The sequence below is a fragment of the Emydura macquarii genome, unplaced genomic scaffold, assembly GCF_026122565.2.
Source record: "Emydura macquarii macquarii isolate MOO-44397 ecotype Brisbane River unplaced genomic scaffold, CSIRO-AGI_Emac_v2 contig_2531, whole genome shotgun sequence".
Taxonomy (NCBI): domain Eukaryota; kingdom Metazoa; phylum Chordata; order Testudines; family Chelidae; genus Emydura; species Emydura macquarii.
In genome coordinates this window covers 9,536,896-9,557,913 of record NW_027132668.1, presented here as the reverse complement: position 1 = coordinate 9,557,913, position 21,018 = coordinate 9,536,896, and the positions used below count along the sequence as shown (strand labels likewise).

At 40.6% G+C, this 21,018-nt stretch overlaps 1 protein-coding gene across 2 annotated transcripts in view; it reads right to left on the bottom strand.

Moving 5' to 3' along the window:
* The window catches only part of ANKRD10 (ankyrin repeat domain 10), a 51,755-nt gene that overhangs the window by 21,194 nt on the left and 9,543 nt on the right, over positions 1 to 21,018 (bottom strand). For both annotated transcript variants that reach the window (XM_067563688.1, XM_067563689.1), the window contains exon 3: positions 14,115 to 14,206. In XM_067563688.1, coding sequence (XP_067419789.1) covers positions 14,115 to 14,206 — 92 coding nt within the window. The remainder of the gene's footprint in view (positions 1 to 14,114; positions 14,207 to 21,018) is intronic.

Below are 21,018 nucleotides of genomic sequence, written 5' to 3'. Positions count from 1 at the left end.
AAGAGGGACAGGGAGGGGAACTGAACTGAAGGGAGCACTACCGTGAAGGTTCTACCATATGTAGCACGCAGTGATTCGACGTGACATGGTAGAAGTAGAATAGCTAGTCTGAAAAGAATAGGGGTGAAGGATTTGAGTCCTGAATTGGTATGCCACCTTCGGGCGCACCCTCAAAAGTTCTGTTTGGAACTGAAGGATTGCCTCCCTGGTTCAGGGCCTTGGCTGGTAGAAGGCTGAAAGGGTCTCCTCCTGTAGTTCCTGCCCCTTTTATGGTTATACTCCTGTCTGGATTGGGATTGGTAGAATTGAGGTAGAAGGCGAGGTCTGAAATGCCTCCTCTGTGGCGCTGGAGTGTGGAAGTCTAAGGACTTTAAAATAGCCTGAGAGTCTTAAGGCTGTGAAGTTTCGAGTCCATCTGCTCGGAAAACAGCACCGGACATTGTACGGGAGGCCAGAAGCTTCTAGCCATGAGCTCCAATGCATTGTTAACACGATGACACAGTGTGAGCTGCAGCTTGCACTATGTCCAGCGCCACCTGAAGCGAGGCCTTTGCAACTTCCTTGCCTTCCTCTATTAGGTCTATGAACTCAGTCCTGGAATCTGATGGTATAAACTCAGAAAAATTTGACATAGACCCCCAAGAGTTAAAATTGTATCTACTCAAAACTGCTTGCTGGTTTATGATACGGAATTGGAGCCCCCAGTAGAATACACCTTTCTACTGATGAGGTCCAATTTTTTAGTATCCTTTGCCTTTGGCGTGGGGCCTTGCTGACCTTGCTTCTCATGCTCATTGGCTGCTGAAATTACGAGCGACTGTGGTGGGGGAGGAGTATACAGGTATTCGTGGTCCTTGGAGGATACAAAATATTTTCTCTCTACCCTCTTTGCAGTTGGAAGCAGAGAAGCAGGAGTCTGCCACAGTGACTCTGTTGCCTCATGAATGGTCTTTATCAGTGGCAGTGCTACCTTGGACAGGCCCACATGGGCTAGAATATCTACCATAGGACCTGTGTTGTCAGAGACCTCCTCAATCTGGAGCCCCAAATTCTGCACCACCCTTCTCAAGAGCGCTTGATGAGCCCTGCTGTCATCTGCAATTGGGTCCACTGAGGACCCCGCTACTGCTTCATCTGGGGATGAAGATGATCATGCTCTGATTGGGGCAGTTTCTTGATCTTCTGCTCCCAGAGGGTCCCACAGCACTGTTCTAGCGTGCTCGGTGCCGGTTCTGGCATCATGCTCAGGCGTTGTGCTCAGTGCTGGTTCCAGTACCATGCAGTAGCACGTCACTCGATTGAGGCGGGTGATGTCTGCTCCCGGAGGCGAGCAAGAGTGACCCTTGAGCCTGGTGGAATCCAAAAAGGCCACTGAGCTGGCATTTGCCAATGCGGTGGCCAAGACATGGGGAAGGGCTGACCAGCCTCAATCCTCTGGTGCTGCCCTCTGGGACTCCGCTTTAGAGAGTCAAAGACTGACAACTTGCTTCGCGGGGACCAGGACAGTGTGGATCCCGACAGCACTGAAGAGACGGCAGTATCATAGCCAGCTTTCCCCTGGATGGCACCCTGTACTTTTTTTGGCACTGGTGGTCTGGAGCACGCTTGCGCCTGGGAGGGGATGGCAGTGCCGTGCTCTCTATCAACTCTGTGGCTGTTTCACAAATCCCTGGCGTGGAGAGGAGCTATAGGCCCTTCTCGCGGGTCTCCCTTGGCGGGGGAGTCTAAAGTCACCCCTTCCTGGGACCAGAGTCAACGATACCACAGCCGAGGGTATGGCCCTTGAGTGCACTCCGCTCTAGCCCATACATCCTGTTTTTTGGGCATCGGTAAGTGCCCTGTCTGTCTTCCTCTGCTTCTTATGCGGTACAGGGGATTGTGAGTGGTGGCACATCTGTGAGGTGTCCATCTATGCTGGTGATCTGTGATGGTGCCGAGGGTCTCTAGACACAGTTTTTCCTTCATGCCATCTCTCTTACAGATGCCAGTGTATTCCGCACCAAAGTTGATGTACTAGGTTGTGGCTCTGTGCTGAGCGTGGCCAGAGAGCAGCCTCCATTAGGATGAGCTTCAATCTCGGACCCCTCTCCTTCTTTGTCCTAGGGCAGAATTCCCTACAGATCTTATAGAGAGCTCTCTGATGGGTCTCCCCAAGACACTTTAGACAAGTGGTATGGGGAATCGCTCCTGGGCATTGGCTTTTTGCAAGCCCTGCATGGTTTAAAGCTGGGGAACGAGACATACCCCCCAGCCCCAGGGATGGGAACGTGACCCCAATAACCTGGGTCCTATCTAACTAAACTAACTATAAACTAACAAACTATGACTATTTACAGGTATCAGTTCAAACAATCACTAGGAAGACATTTGCAGAGAAAGAGAAGATTGATGTTCCAGCAACCATCACAAGTGCTAAAAAGGAAGTGAAGAGGTAGGGGGTTGGCAGGGCCAAATATATGGTGCCATGAAGGCGCAACTCAAGGGGGCTTCAGAGCCAACCTGATCGGTATCACTAGGGGAAAAACCTTCTCGCAACTGGGCACACAGCTACTTGAAATCAACATGAGCAAGCACTTGAAGAACTATAACTACTCTTGGTATGAAAAAGGTTTGTGATTTTCACTCATCATTTGTTCTGAGTTTCTATTTTCCTCCCTTAAGCAACATCATCTTGGCAACTGTTCTAGAGCCACAATTCATTTGAGACCTATTAAAGGGACAATGATGCAGCATACAACCTAGAATAAAAGGTATCACTTCTGCAATGCTCCCAGATAATGCTGATGAATGGGAATTGGATCAGGTCATTAAAGTCAATAAAGGTATGTTCATTAACCAAATGGGAACTGAGTGTGGAAGCCTGAGGTCAGCTTTCAATCCAGGAATCATAAGGTAGCATGATGCTTCTTCTGTTCCCTATTTCTAATTAATTTTTTCTCTAAAAAATTTTCTATAATAAAATACAATCCACATTATGCAAATAACCCCTACACATGCTTTGCAAGTTACTTCCTTTTAGTATAAAGAGAGTTAAAAGAATTGGAGTGCAAAAGAGATATCTGCTAAATTTTAAGAATTTTAGGCTAACTACATTTCTTGTAATTATTATAAAGAATAATCTTTCAATACAGTTTATAAAATTTATTCTTAAAAGATTTATAAGAAGGACAGACACAGTAAAAGCCTCTACTTTTTGAAGAGCAACTGAATTTACTAAAAAGAAAACTGTGATCAAGTTCTTTCCTGCAAGTGATCAGATTTTTCCTGTCTCAGGAGAAAGAGCGAGTTTAATAGTTGTAAGAAGTCTTAAAAGATGTACCTCAAGAAATCTTCCACTTATAATGTCACATGCTTTGGAAAATACAGCGTTTGCTACAAAAAAATCATCCAACTTTTTTTCTATATATATAAAATATATATATAAAATATATATAAAATTCCCTGAAACTATCATTTTAAAGAGCGATCATCACATCACCTACAGCTCATTGAATTCTTTATTAATGCCATGTGACAATCTAGGAAAATAAAGCACAGTTTTTGTATATCAATGTAATACTTCTGTTAAAAATACTGATCTCAATTTACTTATTGTTAGTTTACAAATAAAAATGTAGATATTGTAAATTAGGGTAAGCAAAAGCATGCAAATCTATAGATTCTATATCTGAATTCCTAGATTAGCATTAAAACCAATCACCGCAACAAATACCTCAACAGTATGCCTTGTGTGCAGAAAGGAAGCGATACTGAACATTCAATGCCACAACTGTAAGGTTTTCGGAGAAGCACCTGTGGCAGTTTCAGCAGTTTCTATATGGAATGCTCCCCCTTTCTAGGATTACTTGAAAAAATCAAGTCAATTCGAATTACGTAGCTGTAAAACATTGACATGTGTAGTTTTTACAGTTTCAGAATCTTCTGTTTGATTTAAACGGGCAATGGTGCATAAACAGGAAACTTATATCATAAGGGATCACATATTTGCAGGCAACATTAAGATTAAAAGTTACATTAACATACATAGAGTGCTGTAGCACATTAGTCATTGTGTTTAAGCCATCACCATGTGACCACCTCAATAACGAGACACTGAGCCTTTATGGCTTTCAAACATTATTACTTTCATCCTGAAGCCATTTTAATTGTCAAGTTCTTTCATGAAATTTAAATAGTATGGGCTAAAAACTACTGGTCAACTCATGGCTTCAGATACTTTAAATTTAATATGCTGTATCTCAAATGAATTAGTACTATACCTATACAAAAGTTAGCAGATACAAGGATTAAAAAAGGATCAGAACACTAATATGCCCACAGTGAGAAAAATCTTTTCCTACAGACATCAGTATACTAGACTAAAGTTTCTAAAGCAAAATGTTTAAAATACTAAACTTCAAATGTTTTAACCCTTTGGTGTCCAAGTACAGAAGTCGCAAAATAATTTTTTTAAATGCATGTTTTTCAGATAGTGGCAGTAGAAAAGGAAAAGCACTCTTAATTAATGGCATTTGTGATTTGCTGGGGAAGTTGTGAAACATTTTGGTAGAAATACATGCTGGGCTTCTACACACAGACATGAGAAGTTGGTGCCAAGTTTTCATTTCACATCTACAGTCATGGTATAATGAAGGTTGAATTTTAATGAAAATTTAAAAAAAAATTTTTAAACCATTGGCCTGATTCTCAGACTCACCCCGTATCCCAACATAAAGCGTATTAGGAGGATGAGTGGAGAACCACTCCACTAAGGCAATTCTCATATATTAATTTATGTCAGGGCCACAGTAGTTTGGGAACCATGGAGCTGTAAGAAGCAGAAAATATTGACAGATTTTCTACATATGCTATATTACGTAAGAAGTGTTTCCTAAAGATTGTTCAAAGACAAGATAAAAAGTAGTCTGCTCACCTAAGCAATGCAGCATAATGGAAAAGATTTTCTCCACTAACAAGAGAGAGATACCAAAAAAAGAGAGAACGCACATTTTCCAGACTGTTGGCAGCACTGCACAACAAAACCTTTACATCATCAGCCACAGTTACCAAATTGACCGCAAAGGACAGTCACAGAAGAATACTAGAAGTTATAGAGTAAGAGAGAAATCCAGCCTCGAAACAGCATACTTACTTGATACAAAGGCAACTGGTGAAGTACCACCATTTCTGCTATGTCAAATACAATGTACCAAGCTGAAACTGGATAATCAACATTAGCAAAGCCAGAAGAGAGTAAGTATATTGCTGCAGCTATTCAGTTACTAGAGATAGAACAGGAATTCAAATAGACTTATCTCCATAATGGAAGTATTAAGGAGGTGTCATCAAAGCAGAAATTGCAAGGGGTGTGTGCTTGTGTTTATTCTATTAAATAGCAAGAAAGTCATACTTTTAAGTCTCAAACGCACTTAGGAAAGACAACCCCCCAAACAGTTTTCAAAAATCAAGACAAAACACAAACCTGAGAAGCTTAGTAGTAAAAATGCTGCTGCAGAAGAAAGAGCTCTTATATGCCACAGAGGACAGGTTGTGCATAACTGTTTCAGCAACAATCACTTCAATACTGCTCCATACACACAGAGAAGACCAATGGTAACATGTGGATAGACGGTTTAAGCAAGAAAATTTCTCATGTCAGATGGCCTGAAGCACGTGCTGTGCAACTCCCTTGGACAATAATCTATATGAAAATAAGTTATGCTTGAGGAAAGTATTTAATATAAATATTGAGGACATGAAGTAGAACAAATGATGGGATTGATGTAGGTCAGTAATCTTCTTAAAGAAACTTTTATGCTCAGTGAAAGCGAAGAAACAGACATACAATGCAAAACTGGACAGATGATCGTTAATTACAGACCGAATGATAGCTCCACTAATTTCCACTAACAGTGGGGAGATGAAGATTTTTAGATTCACAGAGCATTGGAATACCTTCTGCAACAAGATGACTGGATGTGTTAAGCAGACAAAAGACCTTCTGGATTCAAAACTAGCAAGGTTAATGAGCAGGATTTAGATGAGCAAAATCTCTCTCATGACAAACTCAAAGAAAACCAAACCAAACCAAAAAATCCCCAAATCCTGCCACATATTACCAACATAATACAAAGACAGAAAAAGGGAACTGTTCTGAAATGAGTATTAATATGCTAAAGCAATGGTTCTCAAACAGTGGCCACTGAAGCACCTCCAAGCAATCAGCAGATATGCTTCTGTCAGAGATAAAGCATCTGTCAGGCTTTTATGCAACAATTGTCTTCTGCAAACTGTATTGAAGATCCAGGCACACACAAGGTTTTTCAGAGCCCTTTTTTTTTAAACCAAAATTGACTTAAAATTTCTGTAGTTTGTGTGACTGCTTCATGTTTTTCTTTGCCAGCTGTTTCTCTGGAGTAAATTCAATCATCATCAAAACTACTGAGAACACCAAATTTAGAGTTGAATAGGACAAAATAGGACAAAACCAAAACTGGCAAAACTACCTATAGAGATTAAAGCAATAGAGGCTGTAGTGAAATTTGGTATGAGTTCAAAATCTTACACCCAGGCAGAGAGCATCAGCAGAACAAATACAGCAAATTCTACTCCTTCTCTTATTGTCACAGGCCTACAAACACAAACAGTCAGACTCTGAACCTGATTTTCGTGGCCAACAGTGTATTTCTCCACCACAGCAGCTGCTAAAATAATGCCCTATTGAACATTTTCAAATTGTTCTTCTCCTGGTCATCCTGAGGTGTCTCCACTTGATTCCAGAAACCAGCACTTTCTATAGCAACTAAATATCAAATTTATTTTACAGAAAAGTTCACCTGCATCCGGAATAGTCCATCTGAAGAGGAACTGCATCCTGAGCACAAGCCCAATAACCTCCATCTCAGAGTCCATTTCTTCAACAAAGAATCCCCAAAACACAACACAACACAAGCCAGAGCCAGGATCATTGAAGAGAGAAACCTACTAGCTGTACTTTGAAGTAATCAATCCAGTAAGTACTTAAAAAACTTCACAAGGGAACAAAACTTTGCAAATTACCACAGCATCTAACCCCCTTTTCTAAACAAGCTAATCAAGAAGTTCATGAGAAACTATTTAACAATTCAATTAGGCTGCCAATATCCTGCATCCTTTCCAGTGGCGTTCTAGACAAGGGCATGGAAAAGAGATGTCTGTTGTTTGGACGGAGGACTTCCTTTTCTTTCTTGACTTTAAGCACCCTCTCTCATATGGCAGCATTTCTCTGTTGTATCTGATAATATCAATAACTACTGCTGTCCTGCCTTACATTTAAATTTAAGAGCATGCCACTACCAGAACAGACACCCAATTCTTATATTGATAGAATCAGAAGGCAACTGTTTTCCTGGACTTTTTGCTATTACTGGATACCCAAATAAATACAGCTGTGAAAAAAGGTCCTCTGCTGCTTTTGGCTGGGAAGGAGGCGAAGCACCTTTCAGACTCTGACTTAATACAGCTATCCAGATGTGTGACCCTCAAGCCTTAGTGAACTGTGATGTACTGTACTTAGGAAGCTTCCAACCTTAAAGCAACAGCTCCCACTTACCAAAACCAAAACACTGAATACAGAGCAGTCTTAAGGTTTTGGTACTTATCAAAACCCTCCTTGAAATTGTCCCTAACCACCCAAGGGATCACTTTACTCTGAGGTCACGACCTCAAGTAACACATTTTTCACTGAACCAACAGGAACAATCAAATCTCAAGCCTGCCTGGGAGCCAGCTTTCTCTGCAACTGGCCCACATAGCAACACTCACCAAGAGATCAGAACCAAAATTAACCTCACTGCCTTCACACAGACATGTAGAAGCCACTTTGATCTTGCCTTCTACAATAATTGTTGATATGCGAGGGAATGGAAAGAAAGTCCCAGATCCTTTAGTATTCACACTTTAGAATCTATAAAATGCTCAGATATTATGGTGAGCAGCACAGCATAAATACTCAGATTAGATACATTGTAACAAAGCAGAGTTTGGTTTTGATTGCCTCTTCTTGATAATGTCCTAAAATACTTTTAAGTAACCTAGAGGTTTAGTTGCCACAGGGAAGGTGTGGAATTGAATTTGAGTATCTGCAAGTTGGTTTTAAGCTTGAAAAGGGTCTGTGTAGTGGCTTATCATAAATGTGAAACACCATGCTAAGAAGTGTTTAAATGAATGTCATATGGAAAATAAGCAGTAAGAATTAAAAGTATTTGTACATGACATGATGATTAGTGGGCATAACAAAACTAGTAGGATGATTCTTCTATACAGAGTGTCAGTACCACCATGTACACTCTATTACAGAAGTAGTAGTGTAGGAGAAGCTTTTCACATCAAGAATACTTAATACTAGCAAGCTACCATTCAACAATGAAGGCATGGTAGTTAAATTATTTGGATAAGGAAACAAAGAATTAAAAAAAAATGCAACGGAGGGCACATGCTACAGACCACCAGGAATCTAAGACACCAAAAATAAACAAAACTTCACATACTTGAAATGCCATATATCTGCTAGAGGATAGCATAGACCTATATGTGAAGAAGGTTCCTAAATTCTAAAGTAAAGAAACCAAAGGAAAATCTATTTTTTTTCCAAACTGATGGGGAATTGGCTCATAGAAATCTTACAACCTAGCCTTTGATACTATCTATCTAAGGTTCTTCTAAGATATCTGTCAGCATGAAATCTAAGCATCACTGTGGTCTCCAAGTGCTAGAAAACAAGATTTGGGAAAAATTAAGAAAATCTGTGACGGTAAAATGAAAAGTATCTACTAGCATGAATGAGGGCTAAGGAAATCCTAAAAGAGATTATAATTAAAATGCCAACTAGAATTCACCTGAAGAAAAATGTACTGAGAAATGTGGTTACAGAGGCTTCACAGAGGGTTTCTCAAAAGATCTAAAAGAATATGCCATTACAACTGTTCCAGTACTTCAGAAAAAGGAGGAAGCAGCCAAATGAGAATAATCAATCAAAGCCTGCAAAGGAAAAAAATTGCTAAAGCAGATTACATCATTAGTATAAAGGAGGGTGAAGAAGTTCTGATAAACTGAGGAAGCACTAAACACACCATGCTATTAACATAATGAAAGGACTGAATTTACTCACTCAAATGTACTCCCAGTTTGTTCTGTAGCCAAGCATAAATTCTGGATATTGAGGTGAAATATAAGCATTAATTTGGTTGTAAAAAAGGACCTACAAGCCTGTAAGGATATTTAGCTTAGACAGACAAAGCCGCAGGCCTAAAAGAACACCTGATATAAGCAAGTAACGTTCATAACCAGTAACTGGCCCTATATCACAAGTTGTCATAAGATAGAATGCTGCATTAAAGTATGTGTATTAAACTGCTAATGTTTAGGATATGTTTTGTAATGTACCAGTTAAAACTGGCTAGAGTATTCTTCGGATTTTGCAGACAAAGGGTGTCAGCAATGTGCTAGCCACAAGTTGTTATGATGACTGAATGACATAAATGTTAATGAGTATAAAGAGAACGAATGAATTAGCCTATGATAAATGGGGTGCCCCAGAAGTAGAGGGGTGTGGAAGTTCAAATAAGGAAAAGGGATGAAAGCATAGTGGGCATCAGCATAACACATCATAACAGCTATATCTTGGCCTGCATGCCTCGGAAAAGAGCATGACGACACCCACTGGTTATGATGGTAACTAATGAAGATAAGGAAGATATTGACTCACACTGCAGGTTTCTCTGCAAAGGATAAAATGAGTATATGAATGCTCCGATGCCAGAGGTCTTGACCATTCTGAACCTCTACCTACTTTACTGGGGTGGAGTGTTTGTGATCTTGCTAACGGTATTAATAAAAATATTACAAGGTCAAAAGGCCTTCCTAAGTGTAAGTGCACACCAGGCTGTTATCATATTGAGAACTCTAATAATTTGAGCAGAACCCTGCCAAGCCACCAAATGCTAATTGGGAATTAATACATAATCAATAAATCAGGCAACAGTTCTGGTGAGAAAGTCAGCTTTAGCTGACACAAAGGTTTCAGCGAATGCATAAAGCATCATCATGATGTATGTCAGTCACCCAACAGAAACAGATGTATTATGATTTAAGAGGTTCAAATGCCACTGGTCTCATTTTGACTTTGGCCATTGACATATCTATCCCAGAACTTCGGTATCTTCCCTTGGAGACTAAATTAAGTTATCATATGCCAGGAAGGAAAACACTCCTTCCTCTGTAACTTTTCTCTAATTGCCATAGACAATAGAGCTGGTGCATCACTACCAAGCTTCCCAGCATGACATTCAAACTATTCTTCTAAAAGACTTTACAGAATTCTTCCTCAAACAAATGAAGCTTTCACTTATATTTTGGTATTCAAGAACCCTGAACAATGTATCTGAATATTTCAAGAACAAACATGGTATGGAAAAAAGTGGAATTTCTTCCCCTTTTTATCAGTTTAAGCAAAACAACTACACTTAGCAAGACTTAGTGCATTCATCTGACTGAACATATATCAAACCATGTCATGATCTCAAGTCAAGAGTTCTCTCGCCTCCTTAGCAGGATACAGATGAATGAACCACTGGTACTTGGCAGAGAGAGGGTCTCCTTCATCAATCTAACTCAAGACTGAGTCACTGAAGTAGTACAGTGTGATTGCTCAAATGGCAATTGCAGAAGTCTGAACTGTTCATACAAAGAAGAAGAAAGAATGATGTGCGATGCACAGATGCAAAGTACCAGAAACCATTTTAAATGAACATGATCGTTAACAGCAGATATATCAGATATGTATTTCTTTTCCATTTCTCCAAGAACGCATATTCAGCATTTATATTTGGGTATTCTTTTTATGAGTACAATATAATAAAAATGTATTTTTAGAAGTTACCTAATGATTTGTTTCTGAAAAAGATATATTAAAAGATCAAAAGAAAACCTGGCACCAAGAAGTATTTTCTACAAGTTTTGTGAACACTTGTTTCAGCATTTTTGATGTGCACAATTTCGACAAATTGTGCTATTATGCCATTTTAATAAAAATCCAGCAGTTATTATAGATTATTGTAAAAGGTATTATCCACATTAATAAGTCAGTGATACAGCAAACCTTTTCACCCATATGAGGACATTGTGGCCACCTGCTTCCCCTCTTCAAAGGTCCATGAATATCATAGTTAGAAGCAATCATTTTTATGGTTGTAGAACATACTGTGCACAGAACATGCTTCAGCTAAAATGAGAAGGCAAAATACCACCAAAAAAAGTCAAACTATTTTCAATGGGGTACACTTAATATTGTTTTACAATTAAAAATTTACACAGGAATGGAGATCCATATTTTCTTTCATCAATTAGGTAACTAATGCAAATCTTTGTCCAGTTTTGACTGCAACGTACTGTATTTATTTTATTGGCGTGATGAACTATCAAAAGCCGGAAATAAAGTAAACTTGAAAAACTTCAAGGAGGTAAATTTATTCAAACTAATATTATCATTATTTGTCCAGCAAGGATAAAATTAACTATTGTCAACATTAGTTAGCTTCCAATTCAACTGAATGAATAATATAAGAATACTGTTATCAAACACTGTGGTAGCCCAAGTTAGGTTTTGTACTCAATTTTAAAAGAGCACTATTTCAATTATCAGGCTTTAATAAGAGATACCCTGATGAAAATATTACACTACTAGTAGAAAGTCCACAGTGAAACAATAGAGTCTTAGTATCCTTGTGTTACTTCTCATACAACACAAGTAAATGTGAAATTCAGTGTACATTGTATACCTGTTTATATCAGGTGTCTTTATATTTGCCTATCTGCAGTCACAGATGTATTCTCTGTATCTTCATGCAACTATAGTTTTTAGTAACAAAAACACTGTATAAAGAAATAAACAAGAATTTTATTTATAAAAAAGACAGAATTAGAAGAGCAAATCTCCATTAAAACAAAGGGCCAAGTTTACTACCCATACCTGTGGGCACAGTTAACTAAAATCAAAGACCTTATAATTGCTTTAGATCAGTATATTTGGTTCAATGTGTTTAATTCTGTATTTAAAAAAACAAAAAACAAACCACTACCACTACTTCTAACCCCACATAGTCAATCATTTACTATATCCATGGTGAAATTCTTAATTAGTATTCCACAGTGGGAAACGTCCATGTTTTTTACTTTAAACCACAAAATAGATGAGAATAAAAACTTAGTACTTGAGGTACTCTGCATTTTCAAGAGGTTACATAATCAATGAGGCCACTGACTGTGGGTCCAGATTCAAACTTGGAGGTCTAAAATCAATACCCCTTTCAGGTGTTTAAATATGGATATGGCTTAATATTAGTCTAGTTTTCAAATTTAAATGCCTATGGGTGAAATCCTGGCCCAATGAAGTTAATGGCAAAACTCTCATTTAGTTTACTGAGACCAGGATTTCACCCCATATGTAACTGATGAGTCAAATTAAGGCACTGATCCTGGAAACTGATCTACAGACACAGACCCCTGGGTTTACAGTCGAGTCTAGTGCATTCAGTTAGGCTCTATGCAGACTAACAATCCATGGAAGCAAATCAGATTGAAAGACTGAAGCCTTACACTACAATCCCCCCAGGACAGGATCTGTTATGTTACTTGTCTATAAAGCACCATGGATACCTACAGCATTATATAAATAATGAAATACCTAAGATACAAAAAATTGGTAACCTATTACATTAAATTGCAATAAATCTGCAGTCCTTCCGCTGCATTATAGATTATATTAAAAAGATCAAAAATAGTTTTGGCCAAAGTTAGATACCCTCTACAAAAATGTATAACAATATTTTGCTACACTACATGTCAATAGCAGGAAAGATTAGTGACATGATTTAAAACTTACAATAGCCTTTCTTAATTGTACTGCTTGTATAAGGAAAACCCTATTAGTGCTAACCATTAGTTTCTTTTACTTCCAGAATCTTAAGTTATTTATTTCAAGTGCTTTATACTAAAGTTCTACACCTCTTAATATTATCACTTCTGACAATTACAAAATCAGCTGGTCACATACTAATTGATGATGATAATTAAGGTTTTCTCAATTCCACTGTAAATTTTAATTCAAGTTTGCCTCAAACATTCACTTTCAATTCAGTCCAGTGTTCAATTCAAAATGGGGATTTATAAAGTTAAGTTTGATTTCAAGTAACGTCATATTTCTACTCAGAATTTGCATAACAATTTTTAATTGAATACCATTATTCTAGCAAGACAGTTGTGCTTAATATTAATAACTATAAGCAATGCTTTCTGGACACTATATGGTACCGTAACAAAAAATTAAGGAAGATTTCATTGATGCACAATTAAAAAAATAGTAAGATGGAAACCAAAGGGTTAAACAAGAAATTAACTCTGATTCTTATTTTCTTATAACTCAAGAGATTCACATTGTAGTTAAAATACAAAAAACACTAATTATCATTTAAATAATAAAGCTAGTTCTAATTATATACAAAGTGCTAAAGTATTTACATTATTATAAGCCATAGAGCTTATACTCAACATGTCTAGGTGAAAACTGCATCCATTTTGTCCATGCTGTAAGTTGCAAAAGTTTGTGAAATTTTCTGAATGTTTTTGAAGTACATAAACCTTTAAAGAAAAAAGTTAACAGTGCAAGTACACAATATATACTAACAAAAATTATTATACTAATGGCTAAGTGAGTGAAAACTTTTTTTGGCAAATAACTCTGCTCTAGCCCTTTTGTGAATATATTCACTAATGATGTATAAAGTGTTTTAACAGATACCTACAAATAGACAAGATGTAAAATTTGGGGGCATTTTACAGAGGTGTGATAAATATTGTTTTAACAACAAATATACATTCAGTGTTTCATATATTGCACTGACTGATATCACTTATATAATATTGTTTATTACTAGACATGTTAAGAATCTTAAGCTTTACAATAAATGAACATGTCTAACTGAAGTTCTCTTAATAAGATGTTTGCTGTTCTGATTTTTTTCAGTTTTATTAGTATCTACGTTCTCTATCCTATGTTAGTTAGCTAGACACACAGCAACCAAACAAAAAACCCCACTTACTCTATCTGAGCTCCATGAGCTACAAGGGCACTTATGGAATCCATACTACCAGATCGTGCTGCTTTATGAATAGGAGTTTCACCAACATAATCCTGCAAAAACAGACCACATTTTGTCAGATAAAAAACAGTTACATTATTTCTAAACATTCAGTGTTTTTTTCCTAGATATAAATTAAGGAAGTGGGTTAGTAAAGGTATCCAGTATCTAGTTATGAATGTGACCACCACTTTAACAGTATTGTGAGGGTCGTTCTGGGTTTCTCTATGTTGGATGACTCATAAGGAAACAAATGTCATGTGATTACAGTGTTCCTTCTTTGAGGCGATCTTTATTATCTGTTAGTATTGCAGAAGTGCTCAGAGGCCCTAATCAGGATTGGAGCCCCTTTGTAATAGTTGTTATACAAATAGCACAGCAAAAATGCATCTTCTTTTATATGTAATTCTTCCCACTGCCTCCCCCCTCCCCCCAAAAAAAAAAAAAAAAAACTTTACAAGTTTCACAGGTAATCTACAGCAAGGGTGCCAGGGTCACTTGCAGGGGAGGGTTGAATTCAGTGTGTGATTATGATCTGTGGGTCCACATTATAAATTCAGGACTACATGCTTCCCACAGTGTGCCACAGATCTCCCACTGCAAATGTACTCAGATATCACGAGACGGATGTGGGCTTAAGTAAATGTTCGGTTGGTTTTTCAGTGCCTTACTATTGCAGTCATCAGTCAGTGAGAAAACATGTTTCCCTTTAAGCTATCTCTATTCCTGACCTTCATTTCTTTTCCCCTTCCCAATCTTTGCGAGTCTCCTGTTCTCCTCTCTACATCTTCTGCACTGCAGCAACTCCCAATTTCTACCTCACTGTGCTTCATTCCACTCCTATTTTATCTGTTAAGATGATCAATGTCAGCATTAACTAACTGGCAAGGATCATCACTGGGTTTTAGAATTGACACTCCAATGCAATTAATAAAGGAAAGGGTGTTAACAGTTCTTAGTCATTGATTCAGGCTGTCTGCAGAGTAAGGCAGACATCATTGCATCAGTTACACTCTGTTCACATTTGGAAACTTATCTCTGTAGTTTTTTAAAAATGAAAACCAAGATTCTGCACTACCTGGTTCTGCCTTGTGGGCCACATAAAGACAGCTTGCAGGATGCTTCAGGATTGTAGGATGTATGTTTTATATCCCTGATTTAGGGTCTGTCAACAGTTTGTTTCATGGTAAGGATAATTTTACAAAGGTCATATCTATGTTCAGCTGAGATGGAGGGCATAAACTTGCTCCTGTAGAAAGGAACAATGATGCAGATCAAGAGTTACCCTTACTTACCCTAACATAAGAAAGTACCACAGCTTTTGACATACCAGCCTTGGAGACAGAAAGGCTGAGAGGCTTCCAGGGGTGATTCAGAAACATAGAATATTAAGGTTGAAAGGAACCTCAGGAGCTCATCTAGTCCAACCCACTGCTCAAAGCAGGACCAACCCCAACTAAATCATCCCAGCCAGGGCTTTGTCAAGCCAGGCCTTAAAAACCTCTAAGGATGGAGATTCCACCACCTCCCTAGATAACCCATTCCAGTGCTTCACCACCCTCCTAATGAAAACATTTTTCCTAATATCCAACCTAGACCTCACCCACTGCAACTTGAGACCATTGCTCCTTGTTCTGTCATCTGCCACCACAGAGAACAGCATAGTTCCATCCTCCCTGGCGTCCCCATTCAGGTACTTGAAGGCCATTATCTAATCCCCCCTAACCTCTTCTGCGGACTAAACAAGCCCAGTTCCAGTGACTGGGGGGGAAGACCACAGACTTTACTTAAAGGGGCTCATGATCAAAGAGTTTTAAATGTCAATGTAACCTCTCAATGTTAATAGACTAACATCTCAGATGCCAGGACAGCATGTGCCTGCACATGCAAACTGACCCAAAAGGGACCTGAGAAACTGATCCTGAAGAAGCTGCTCTGAGGTCAGCAAGCAAGGCTGATATGATGATAACAGTGGTCAAAGAGAAGAAAGTATTTTCCAGGCATGTAAGCTATTCACTTTTTACCCCTCTATAAATAATCTGAGAATGCCTTATCTAGAGTAATTGATGCGAAGCGTATGTCTATACTTAAAACGGCTGCAGTGCTACAGTGTAGACACTACCTACAATGGGAGAGCCAATGGAGTAGGTAATCCATTTCCCTGAAAGGGAGTAACCAGCACTGTCTACACTGGCGGTTAGGTCGGCATAGCTACATCTCTCTGGGGTGCAGATTTTTGACCTCCCTGAGAGATGTAGCTATATCAATATAAGTTCCTAGTATTGACCAGCACTGAGTGAAAGTCTACAAAAAGATTAAGTATGGTTTGTTTTAATTCTATTCTCCATTTTAAATAAATCTTTTTGTTAAAATTACTGTTATATGCGTAGCATCACACTGACCTCTTCAAAGAGAAGACAATCCTATAACCTCTAAGAAGAGGTGCTGAAGGACAAAGTTTTTCTGGAACCTCCAGCCTCCTCAATCTTGGTCAAGGGGCACAGACAAAGGTGTCCTATCTCTGCGAGTTGTGTCCCCATCAGGCTGAGACAGGTGAACACAGGAAGAGTGGCCAAAAAAATCAAGGAGAAACAAGACCTGACAGAGGTGTTGGTTACAACAGGATTTCATCTTATGTTTTCAAATTTGCTGCTTTGAGCTCAGGTGAAGCAAACCGCCATGATCTTGCAAGATCAGGTCTGGGAGTGGCAGCACTACTGTCAGGTCCAAACCAGTGTTGTCACAGCCATATGAGGCTGTAAGGATGACCCTTGATTTGTCTCGTTTGACTTTCAGAAGGAGCTTGTGCATCAGAGGAATGGGAAGAAACACACAAAACAGGAGTTCTGATCATGGTAGTAGGAAGGCATCTGGGCACGAACCCAGGCTGTAACCACATAGCAAACAAAAGTGCTGACATTTCCTGTTCTGCCTGGTTGCGAACGGGTCTACATGGGGAGACTCTCACCTCTGGACAATGGATCTGATTAGTTTTGGGTAAAGGGACCATTGCTGAGGTGATATGCCAGAGCATTCCAGACTCCCGGAAGATGAGAAACTTCAAGGTAAATGGAATGATTCATGCAGAAGTCCCACAGGTGAATGGCCTCCTGACACAGAGTAGACAAACACGCTTCTCCCTGTCTGTTGATGTAAAACATGGCTGCCGTGTTGTCCGTGAGCACTCATACAACTTGGTCTGTGATCTGAAGTAGGAATACTAAGCAGACTGCTCTGAGTTCCCTAATGTTTGTGCGCAAAGAGAGCTCACGCTAGAACCACAGGCCCTGAGAATCCTGAGGTGCTCAAGGTGAGCCCCCCAACCTAGGTAGGACACATCTGAAATTAGGCAGACTGAACGTTAGAGGGTGACAAAGGGAATGCCTGCACGCACCAATTGGGGATTCCTCCACAAGCTGAGGGAGGTGAGGACTGCGGCGGGAACCATGAACACAGAGTCCAAGTGGTGACGGTTCGGTGAGTACACCAAGGCCACCCAAGCTTGAAAGGGCTGGGAGGCATAGTCTTGCACGGAGTACCACATAAGTGCATGTGACCATGTGACCCAGAAGTTTGAGGCAAAACCGGTCTGTCGTGACCAGGGTGGCCTTGACTTGGGTATCAGAGCTGACATTGTATGGAAATGAGAAGAGGAAGGTACACTCAAAGGGAAGATTCTTGGATGGACTGCTGGACCTCAAGTGGCAGCCCTGCAGATTGGAGCCAGGAGCACTTCCTCATGACCACAGCTGAAGCCATCGTTCAGGCTGCTGTGTCAAGGACTGCTTGGAGGGATGCTCTGGCTATTGTCTTCCCTTTCTCCATTAGAGCAGAGAACTCTTGCCTGGAGTCCTGTGGCAACAAGTCCTTATACTTTGCCATGGAGTCCCAAATGTTAAAATCATACCTCCCAAACACTGCCTGATGGTTGGAAATACAAAGCATAATCCACGCGTAGAATAAATCTTTTACCGAATACGTCTAGCGTCTTTAAGTCTTTTTGCTTGGGAGTTATGCCTTGCTGTTCTTCTCGTTGGCTGCTGTGACAAGGGACCCATGAGAATGGTGGGAATACAGGTATTCATATCCCTTGGCAGGAACATAGTCCTTTTTCTCTGCTCTCTTTGAGGCAGAAGGCAAAGAGGATTGGGTCTGCCATAGGGTCTTGACCAGACTTGAGCTCACCGTCATCCTGTGGCACGGAGTCATTCGGTCCTGAGACTGCTTCATCTGGGAAGGAGGGAGAAGAGGCCTGTACTGGTGCAGGGCCTTCCTCTTCTTTTGCACTTACTACATCATGCAGGCCTACGTCCTGAGCGCCGGTACCAGGCTCGGAACCGGAATCCAAGATGGGTGCCAGAGGGCATGGTGGAGGAGCCCTTCTCTCCAACACCACCAATTAAGAACAGCTGGAAGGTGGTCCCAATACCGGGGGAAAACCTCACAGATTCCAAAACGGCCACTGAAACTGTCCTCTGGGCCAAGTGCCAGTAGGGTGCACTAGATTCGGAGGGATATAGGTTGGATACTGCTGACAGCTCTTGCTTGTGTGCAGTGCTCCGCCTCCGACTCTGAGGATGAGTCCTCTTGAGGAGACAATGGGACGGGTAGTACCCCTCGCTTCTGTCGGCCGGTGCAGAGGTTCTGAGGACTGATGCCAGAGTGGGGAAGTCTGCCGATGACCAAAGGGTAATGGAGGACCTGGCACCGGATACGAGCTCAGGGTAACATGTTCCCTTCGCCTCGACGCACTCCTTGGTGCTGATAGTTGCCCCATCAGGGTCAGCAGAACCGAGAGTATCATCAGGTCCCTGGCCATTGCAAAGACATTCAGGATGGAGGGCACAGTGATCCCGCTAGTGTCATGTCCCCCCCCCCGGTGCTGGTTGATGGTCCTGCAATGGACTGAATGGCACCTGTGAGCAGGGCAGAGTCAATGATGCCACTGGGGGGGGAGAGGGGGAGGTGGCACCGTGGAGCAATGGGTTGACGCAGGTCACACTCCACTGCACAACCCTTGCTTGTCCTTTCTCAGTACTGGGGAGTGTCTCCTCTCCAACTGTTATTTCTTGTGTTTCTTTCTCAGTACTGGGGAGGGGGAAACAGTGGCGACAAACGTGTAGTGCTGGAGGAGCACTTTGCTCTGACACCAAGGTGCTCTGTGCTGAGTCCAACCAGCTTGGTTCTGATGCCGGTCTAAGTGCAGTTTCCATCAAAATGCCACTTACTCTAGACTCCCTGTCCTTTTTTTGTACAAACCTCGAAATTGTGGCAGATTTCGCAACACTCTTATACATGAGCTTCCCCCAGACACTTCATGCAACTTGAGTGTAGATTGCTCACTGGCATAGGCTTGCCACAAAAGGCACAGGGTTTGAAGCCAGAGACTGAAGCATGCCTGACTGCAAGGGCAAAGAAAGCTCCACTCAGCTACAAGACGGGGTCTAATTATATACACTAATACTATATACACTACTACTAGAAATTAAAACTGAAGGTAAGTAAACTAGACAATAACGGAAACCACTGACTGTTCACCTTGCTGAAACCAGAAGTCATTCCAATAACCATGATAGGTGGTAAAAAGGAACTAAGAGGGTTCAGGACTGGCCAGGTCCTTATTCCGGCACATGAGCGCACAGCACCAAAGGGTGCTAGAGCTGGCCCAACAGATACCGTCAAGGGAAAAGATCTCCAGCAACTGTGCAGTACACACACACCTAACATGGAATGGACATGAGCATGCACTCAAAGAAGAACTCTATTCTATCTGCTAGACCACAACTGCCCCAGAAACGGCAGGAAAACAGACAAGACAATAAGAATGTGGTTGAACTAGGCTACTATCCAGCAATAACTTATCCAGTGCAGGTCATCACCCCTGGTGTAATCTGCTCCACACTCAGTGAAGGGCTGTCATCAGCCTCCAACACTATTAACCAGCACTGTTGCTGGGAGCCCACCACCCTCTCTCATCTGAGAGTTAAGGGAGTAGGAAAGAGGGTATTGTAGCCTCACTGTACCAATCATTAGGAGCTCCAATCTCATTCTCCATCTTCTTTAAGATATACCTTCTCCTAATCTGCTTCCAATTCTGATTTATCAGGAAACTAGACCCCCTACTGCAGGCTTATATGCAGTAAGCACCTGCCAAGCTGCAACAAAAATTAATTTTACAACATAACCTTCCCACCAGCTCCCCAGGCTGCTGACAGGAAGGCAAAAAAACCCACTGACCTGCTCAGGCAAATCTGGCAGATAGAGAAAATTCCTTCCTTTTCATAAAACGCAACTAGCATGATGTCCACAGCAACTCCCAAGAGCTCTGGTCCAACTCTCATCCCAAGGAGTGGAACTGGGGAGCTTTTCTTCCAGTGCAGAATTGTGTCCAGGGCTGGGAGGGAGCTTATAAACCCTTAAGAGCACAGGAGACAATATGCTTTGCTACTGCCTTATGACCTACCAGTCAGCCCAGAGGCCCCCTGGTTGAATGTCTTAAGAGGAGTGGATAGAGATGTATTCCTTAGATGGGTCAAGGCATTTTTCTTCCCTGCTGTCCCAGACAAAATTCCTCCAATACCTCTGAGGCCATGAAAGGGGTGGAGGTAGTAATGCCATTCTAATTACAAACATTTAGTGAATTAAGGGAACTACAGAAAATATGATCATTGTGCTTATTTACAGCATTTGTTTACTAGCAAATCCTGTGCTTAAGATAGCAAAACTTACACTGTAATGACTATTCACTTGCTCCTCTTGAAAAACTGTTTTGGAACAATGAAATTATTTACAATTGCTTTTAACTAGAAGATGACCTGTTTGTTTTGTTAGATTATGAGGAAAAAACTCAAGCATGTTGTGATTT